A 9,158-nucleotide genomic window follows, 5' to 3' on the forward strand; every position below is an offset into this window, starting at 1 on the left:
TTGTCCTGATAAATGCAAAACAAAATAATATAATTTATAATAATATATATTATCGGCAAAGAAGATAAACGATTTTGTTTTAATAGCAGCTATAACGTTTATTTAACAAATTTAGTTATGAAAGTTAATTATAAAATATTACAGCGTAGCGCTTTAAAAACTTTTGTCTTTTCTCGTCCTCTTACTTTTTTCCGAATAAAAAGTGCGAAAGGAAAAATAGAAGACTTCAGAACATACGCAAGGTCGCATTTATGATTGAAGCATTAGGGCTGGTTTCGACGGCAACATCCCCCCCTTCGTAAATGACCACCGGGTTATTTACCATCTTCTGAGCCGACATCCAGCTTAGCTACCTTCGTCGCCGGTCTCTCCATTACTCCTAGATTTGTCTTTATGGTTACTCGTCTAACTTGACCATCCTTCGCTATCACTGTGCTGATTACTCGACCTTTGGGCCACAGATTTCGTGGCAGGTTTTCATCTACGACGATTACAATATCGTCAACAGCCAGAGGTGTTGATTTCTGGAACCATTTATTTCGTTTCGTGAGCACTGGCGTATATTCCTTTACCCAACGCTGCCAAAAGGAATCTCCGAATAGTTGCACTCGACGCCAACGCTGCCTGACGTCCATGTCGTTACTGCAAGCAGGCTTATACCCATCCGCCGAGCCGAGTAGTAAATGGTTGGGGGTTAATGCAGTGTCGTCAATCGATTCGAGGCTCACAAAGGTAAGTGGGCGTGAATTGATGATGAATTCGGCTTCCATCAATGCGCAACGTAGACCTTCATCGTTGAATGAATATGAGGGACAGATGCTTCGTAATGTGGTTTTCGCTGACCGGACGAGACGCTCCCACACTCCTCCCATGTGTGGGGCACTAGGTGGATTAAAGCGCCATATTATACGGTCGTATTTAACGGAAATTTTGTCGAAGTCGATTTCGATGAGCTTTTCACGAACTAGCTTTTCTGTTGCTTTAAAATTCGTGCCATTGTCGGAATAAATTTCCCTCGGAGTGCCTCGTCTTGCCATAAAATTACGTAGGCACATGATGCAAGAACTAGTGTCCAGGCTGTAGGCTATCTCAAAATGTACTGCACGGAGAGTCAAGCACGTGAAAAGCACGACCCATCTCTTCTCTTTGTGTCTGCCAACATTCACAAATATCGGGCCGAAATAGTCTACGCCGGTATAAGTGAACGGCTTGGCGAAGCTGGCCAGTCTTGCAGCAGGTATCGGTACCATCTGTGGAGGTGTAGGTACCGCTGAGTGAATTTTGCACTTCTGACAGGAGTGTCGCACCGCTTTGTACAATACCCGAAGACGTGGTATGTAGTAGGAACTTCTCACGTTGTTTATGACGGTCTCGTGAGCCATATGGTGAAAGTTTTCGTGATGGGCCCTTACGATGAGAAACGTCGTATGGTTCTCTCGCGGCATTACAATGGCGTCCATGTGGCAGTCGATAGAACTGGCTCTTCCTTGGATGCGCAAAATTCCATGATCATCTAGGTAAGCATTTAGCCCAGATAATCTGCTTTGTTTACCCAGTGATTGCCCAGCGTGTAACGAATTGACCTCGGAAGAATATGTTTCAAACTGCGCCTGCTTGATGAGAATATTCTCTGCTGCGCGGATCATCTCGGGTGTAATCTTGTTCGGCTTGCTGTAGCCGTGTACTCTAGCCTTTAGCTTAGCTATGTATAAAACAAATGTCGCGACCGCTCTGTACAGGCGACGCCAATCGGAAAAGTATTCCACGTTGAGGGTGATGGCTGGAGTTTTCCTCATCACGTATATATGTTTGCGCAACTCGGTCGTATCAACGTCATCAGCTTTGCACTCGAACACGGGCCAGTTGCAGCTTTTCATAAACAGGAAATCGGGACCGTGCAGCCACTCATTGATTTGCACCGAACTGTTCACCTTGGTTGCTGCGTCCGCCACGTTTAATTTTGTCGGGACCCATCGCCATTGTTTGCTGTCTGAGTTCTCAAGGATCTCTCCGACACGATGCATGACGAATTGCTGAAAATTGCGCGGATCCATCTTCAACCACTGCAAAACGGTTCTCGAATCTGACCAATATGTCACGTTTTGTATTTTTAGTCTACGAACGTTTATAATTCTCTGAGCTAAACGCAAGCCCATCACAGCAGCTTGCAATTCCATGCGCGGAATAGAAACCGGTTTAAGTGGAGCGACTTTGCTTTTCGCGGCCACCAACGACAAATCGACGAGATCTCCTCGAAGGACCCTCAGGTAACAGACTGCAGCGTAAGCATATTCGCTTGCGTCAACAAACGTGTGCAATTCTACTTTTGTGCCAGAAAACAAATGTTTAGAGTAGCACCTCGGAATTTCGATTGCTTCAACCAGTGGCAGCGTACGCTTCCATAGTAGCCAACCGTCGATGAGCTCCTCTGGCAGCACCTCGTCCCAGCCAATATTGACGCGCCATACGCGTTGTAGAAGAATTTTCAGGCCAATCGTGTAACATGAGACTAGTCCCAATGGGTCGAAAATCGACATGAGAACCTGGAGAACTTCTCTCTTTGTTGGGACGACGTCCTCCGCTAAGACGTCTCGCCGCAGTCGAGCAAACCTAAGAATATACTTAAAGACGTCATTATATGGCTCCCAATACATACCCAGCACCTTTTCGGTCTCTGAGAACTGGACGGGACTTTGCACTGCTGGGTCAATATTTGATAGCTGTCTGAGGACATTGGGAGAATTCGATGCCCAATTTCGGATCTCAAATCCACCGGCTCGATGAACACTTCGAACTTCATCTGCTACTGCGAATGCTGCTTCTTCGTTTTCGGCGCTGTCGATGTAATCGTCCACATAGTGCGCATTTTGAATGGCCTCATATGCACTGGGATATTTCTGACGATTTTGTTCGGCATTTTTATTCCGGACGTAGTGCGCAATACATGGACCGCAGTTTATTCCGAAGGTCATCGCACACATTACATATGCCTTCGTTTGCCCACTGATTTGGTCATACCATAAGAAGCGTTGCGCATGCATATCTTCTTTGCGAATGTTGATTCTGTGGAACATCTCGGCGATGTCCGCACAGATCGCTACCTCCCCAACTCTGAACCTCAGTAGGATTTCGATGAGAGGTTGTAATAAGTCGGGTCCGGTAAGTAAATGATCGTTTAACGATGTACCGTGAGACTTCGCTGCCGCATCCCACACAAGTCTTACCTTGTTCGGCTTGTTGGGATTTTTTGCTATAAAGATCGGTAGATACCAGATATGCTTGTTGTTGATCGCCATATCGGTCTTTGAAAGTTCAACTGCATAATTCTTTTGTATTAAATTGCGGATTTGGTTATCGATTTTGCCGTATAATTCGGGTTCACGTTTAATCTTATTTTTTAAACAGTTGAGACGACTAACCGCGTTGTTATAGCTTTCAGGTAGACTGTAGTCCTCGTCGCGCCATAGGAGTCCGACTTCGAATCGTCCGTCTACTTTAATGCACGTTCGATCGAGAATCTCAATAGCCCGTTTGTCATCGTTTGATTGTAAGTTTTGTGGTTTCACTGACTCCAAGCTGAAGCTCTCTTTAACGATGTCGTGTAACTCTTGCCATTTGCATTCGCAGTGATGCATTGTCACGTAGGTTGCTGCAGTCGACGTACCTTGGATGCTCCATCCCAACAAGCACTTGGAAGCGATCGGCTCATGCCGCTTACCTTCGCGTATTCTGCGTGGAACTGCAATTTTCCAATTGTCTGCTCCTATGAGCAACGTTGGTTGGATGTCATCATACGAAGGCAAAGGTATATCCCTTAAATAGGGATAGCTGCTTCGTAACTCGCTAGCTTTCATAGACTGTTTTGGTAAAGCCAGATTCTGAACGGTATGCACATTGTTCAGCCAAAACAGTTTATTGGAGTGTGGTGCGGATATTTGGACTGACGCTCGCACCGATGTGCTCTCGTTGCGAGTAGTTTCGCTCGTCCATTGTAGACATATTGGTGACGGTACCCCCTTTATGCCAAGTTTTTTGAATGTTGACCCATCAATGAGTGTCACAGACGACCCTTCGTCCAAAAACGCAAAAATGTTAATTGTCTTACCTGCTGCATGAAGCTGCACTGGTATCATGCGAAAGTACTGACTGCTGGTGTTATCAGCACGATGCGTGCTTACCACGGCCTGATCGTTCTCTAGCTTATTTGTGCCTTCGTTACCCTCGCTATGCAGCAGTGGGTGATGCTTCTTTGAACAGCCGTTTACGCCACAAGTCTTTTTCGAGAAACAGCCCTTGCGGTGAGACTTCAGACAACGATAACAAGCTTTCTCCTTTTTTACCATCTGCCACCTCTCGTTTGCTGACAAGTCCCTGAAGGTTGGACACAGTGCGACGTAGTGATCAGTCGTACCACACGCGACGCATTTCACTGTATACTGCTTTGACTGGAGCAGAGAGCGGTTCTCTGCATGCGAGCAGTTCTGGCCACGTCGTATGTCATTTCTTGCCTGTACACTATTGCTGCTGCTGTGGGTGTTCACGGAGCTTGTTTTGTAGATGACAGCAGGTGATACTACGGTCGATGCTGCTTCGGCTATACGATATAGCCAGTTGCTGAATTGCTGGATAGATGGTGAACCATCGCGTGGGTACATCGCCCAAGCGAGCTTGTGCTGATTAGGTAACTTATCAACCAGCTCTTTCACCAGCATTGGGTTGTTCAAGTGTTGCTCGAGCTTACAGGTTTGCATCGTTGCACAGATGTTACGAACAGCTAGTGCGAATTCTATGAGCGACTCAAGCCTTTCTTTCGGAGGAGGTATCTTTCTCGCCTTCGTAATCATTCTTTCCAGAATGTGCTCAGGCCTGCCAAAAAACATCTTAAGCGTGTTGAGAACATCAGGAACCATCGTTGGAAGGAGCAACTTGTCCTTGACCAATTCACGTGCCTTACCTTTAAGACACCGCTGTAAACGCAGCATGTTTTCCACATTCGAAAACCCTGCTATAGATGTACTGTGCTCAAACGTACTGATGAACATCGGCCATTCTTCCGGGTCGCCGCTAAAGATTGGCAACTCTTTCGGTATGGCTTGCCTGGCTGCTATTTGCGAAGGTGAAGGTGCAGAGCTGGCTGTAATCTGGGTAATTGGCACGGATGTGCCGGCAGTGTTCATTTGAGCAAGGAGCTGATACTTTTGCTCTATGAAGCGCTCCTCTGCAGCCCGTTTCTCTTCAAGCATAGCCATCATAAGTTGATGTTGACGATTGCCCTCGCTCGATCGACATTGCGATGGGAGATGTTCGCCCACCTGTAGTAAGTTGTCTTGAAGGACGATGTCAATTGATTGCGCACATTGCTGTGCGACTGGTTCAGATTGTGTCGCTTCTGATGATGAATCAGCCGATGCATTTGTCTGCTGCATTGTGCTTGTATGCCCTGGTCCTGTGATGTTAGTTTCCTTAACACAGGAAGCACAACTCCAATCACGATGCTGCACACTTTCGTCTACACCAGCGCATGCGAAGTGAAACCAAAGTTCACATTCATCACACTGCACCCAGTTTTCCACAACCGATTTATCTGCCTTCTTTCCACAGACCTTACAAATGCACATGTCTGCTGCAGCGCTATAGTGTGGAGCTCGAAAACTGGGGTGCGATTGCTATTTTCAGAACGGATGCTGCTTATTTCGCTGGATATATTCTTGCGAACGCCTTCGTCACTGTCGCCTTTTTATGCAAGAGCCTTTAGCAGGTGCACGTGCAGAACAATGAACGCGATTCCAAGTAATAATCCAAGTGCCAACAAGTGTTCAAAAAGTTTTTAAAGATTTATTATCGGCAAAGAAGATAAACGATTTTGTTTTAATAGCAGCTATAACGTTTATTTAACAAATTTAGTTATGAAAGTTAATTATAAAATATTACAGCGTAGCGCTTTAAAAACTTTTGTCTTTTCTCGTCCTCTTACTTTTTTCCGAATAAAAAGTGCGAAAGGAAAAATAGAAGACTTCAGAACATACGCAAGGTCGCATTTATGATTGAAGCATTGGGGCTGGTTTCGACGGCAACAATATACTTGTAGAGTAACAACGAATACACATTTCGGTTTTTATTTCATTGAAATATTCTACCTGGTTCAAAAGATATGTGCAAAAAGGTCGCGCAAGGTATGGGTACGTACATAGGTAGCAAATACACTGGTATAACTGGTTTTTGTATTTTATATGCAGCTGCAAGGGTTGTTTTCACACGAGGTGTTGTTATAAATGCTGCCTGTTGATATTTTCATTATTGTTTTGGTGCTCAAAAGTGTAAGAAGTGAAAATATAAGTGAAAATAATTATAACTGAAACTATAAATAACTGGATACGAAATGACTTCAAGAAGAAACGAATATTTATCAAGTGCAGCATATAGAAGGTAAAAAATGTAAAATAAGCAACAATGTAAACATATACTAATTTTTTTTTATTATGCAGGCTAACTGAGGAACAGCGAGAATCATATATACAATCTTTATTTGATGAAATTTGTGACGATGACGCTCCCTATGACTTTGACTCAGAAGATGAAGAAGAAATTCAAATCAATGACATTGAAATTGCTGATGACGATGCTGAAGTTTCGCAAAGTGCCGCAGAAGCATTACCTGATTATGCGGACTATGAGGATGATGAAGAAGACGATGAAGAAGAAGAAGTAGAAGAAAATAATGAATTACCTGCTAGTGCCGAAAAATTTGTTGCACGTGATGGTACTGAGTGGATGAAAGAACCAAATGTCGTCAGGTACTCAGACAAAATATTATAAGAGAACGTTCTGGACCAGCTAGATGCACTGAAATGTTGTCAATAGAGCAAACATTCAAATGTTTCATGAACGTTGAAATGGCTGATATAATTATGCGCCACACAAATAAGTTAGCAAAAGAAACTTATAATGCTTACAACAATGCGCATCCAAACACAACTCCTAAGTCATGGACGCGTGTGTCAATAACAGAGCTGTATGCATTTTTTGGCATACTTATTATGACTGGTGCGAACCATAGCAATGGAGAACATGTTCGAGATTTATGGAGCGTCAAAAACTATCCTTTATATCGCGCCACAATGGGAGTCAACCGTTTCTGTTCGATATTGCGGTTCCTAAGATTTGACGATAAAAACACTCGTGCAACACGCTTACTAACTGATAAAGCAGCACCGATCAGTGAGTTGTGGACGATGATGAACAATAATCTTGCTGCACATTACAAGCCCAGCTCATGCTTGACGATTGATGAACAATTATTTCCTTACCGTGGACGCACACGGTTTACGCAGTACATACCGTCAAAACCTGCTAAATATGGTATCTAGGTTTGGTGGATTTGCGATGCCACAAATGCACATCCACTGCATGGACAAATATATACTGGCCAAGCAGAAACTGGTAGGGAAACGAACCAAGGCGAACGAGTGGTGAAGGATTTGTCTGCCAAATACCAAGGAAGTGGCCGAAACATTACAATGGACAATTTGTTTACGACCTTGCCAGTTGCAGAACTGCTTCTCACCTGGAAACTCACGATCGTTGGAACTTTGCGCAAAAACAAATCATATATTCCTCAAGAAATGAAGCAGAACAAAAACAGGACAATTGGTTCAACGACATTTGGCTTCAAAAATAATGTGACAATGTGCTCTTATGTTCCCAAAAAAAATAAAGTAGTAATTTTGCTTTCGACCATGCATAATGATGCTGAAATAGCTGACAGTGGTAAACCTGAAATAATTGAATATTATAATCGTACCAAAGGTGGTGTTGATCGAATGGACCAAATGTTTGCGGAATATCCAACACAAAGACAACGCGAAATTTTTCGACTAAAATTGCTATTGAAGCATATTTCAACCGACCGGTGGAATCAATGGTGTCAACAGCAGCATCAACATCTGCCGCAGCGCGCACGTCAAAACCTGTGTCCGGATCTTGCTATTTATGTTACGCACAAGAGGAAAAACGCCGTAGAAAAACCAGAAAGCTGTGCGACAAATGTAAGAAGCCAATGTGTCTTGAACATTCGATCACATCAACAAATTGCTCTATTTGCCATGATTCTCCTTAGATATAAGATGCATTTTTATAATAAAAGTCAATAATATAATGTGTGAAATGAATATTTTTAATTTTTCAAATAAAAAAATAATATAAAAAATGTTTTTTTTTTATTATTATGAGGATTTTTACTATTGGGGTACAAACGTATCCCGGGTGTGTGTTTACGTATATAATGTGTTTGGAAGGCTGTAGCTCCTGAACCAATGGTCCCATCTGGTTCGAATTTTGAATTTGAACTCAAAACTAAATAATCTTCCTAGATCCGAAGCGGTATAGAGGTATAGCGGTTCAAAAGTTACAACACTTCAAAGTTGAAAGTGGATACATTTGTACCCGGGTGTGTGTTCTAGGGTTAATATGCACTGCTAGTCGTTTACAAAATATTTCCATGTTTAGTTGTCACTGATTTTACTGGTTCATCCTAACTGCCGCACTTGTTTTGCTTGCGCCGAACGCTTCTTGGCCGCCGCTTTCGTCTTCTTTCTCGCTGAGGAAAATCCATTAAGGAATGCGCGCAATACTGCGTCACACTTTACAGGATGAGTGAGGGAAGAAGCCAGCGAAAGAGCGAGTGAGCCGGGAAGGAACGTTCAAACGGGCGCACTTTTAAATGCACCGAAAATGCTAAACATAAAATGCAAAAAAAAGGCGAAATGCATAAAAAAAAATGTTCAGCAAGTAGATGCAAAAATCGAAAAGCGTTAATGCTGCGTGAAATTAGATTTACACTGAAATCGGCGCAGATCGTGAAACGTCTAAAATCATCGTCATCGTCAGACCTGCAACCTACTTACTTGGTGGCTGGCTGCTTATACGAGCCACATCCACAACCGCAACCTCATCCTCAGGTGTTGCAACAAGCGACAAAATGTGGTTAACACCGCCGCGCCCCGCATGCCACGCAAGTGCTGTTCCAGGCTATACGACTTTTAGGATTTGTGTTGGCCGTTTCGCCTCTTTCAGGATTCTTCTCCGTCTCCTTTTTTTTTTTGCTTGTGGATCTGGATTAACTCTACTAATGCGTTGAGTTTGTTTACTTTTTCCAAGAA

At 43.4% G+C, this 9,158-nt stretch overlaps 1 protein-coding gene across 1 annotated transcript in view; it reads right to left on the bottom strand.

Moving 5' to 3' along the window:
• Window positions 1–5,618, bottom strand: part of LOC118741829 — a 7,594-nt gene extending 1,976 nt beyond the window's left edge. The window contains exon 1 of the mRNA XM_036473803.1: window positions 411–5,618. Within this exon, the coding sequence (XP_036329696.1) occupies window positions 411–5,618 (5,208 nt within the window). The remainder of the gene's footprint in view (window positions 1–410) is intronic.
• Window positions 5,619–9,158: the final 3,540 nt, after the last annotated feature.

Source organism: Rhagoletis pomonella, unplaced genomic scaffold (genome assembly GCF_013731165.1).
Source record: "Rhagoletis pomonella isolate Grant_MI unplaced genomic scaffold, Rhpom_1.0 Rhpom_scaffold_00006, whole genome shotgun sequence".
Taxonomy (NCBI): domain Eukaryota; kingdom Metazoa; phylum Arthropoda; class Insecta; order Diptera; family Tephritidae; genus Rhagoletis; species Rhagoletis pomonella.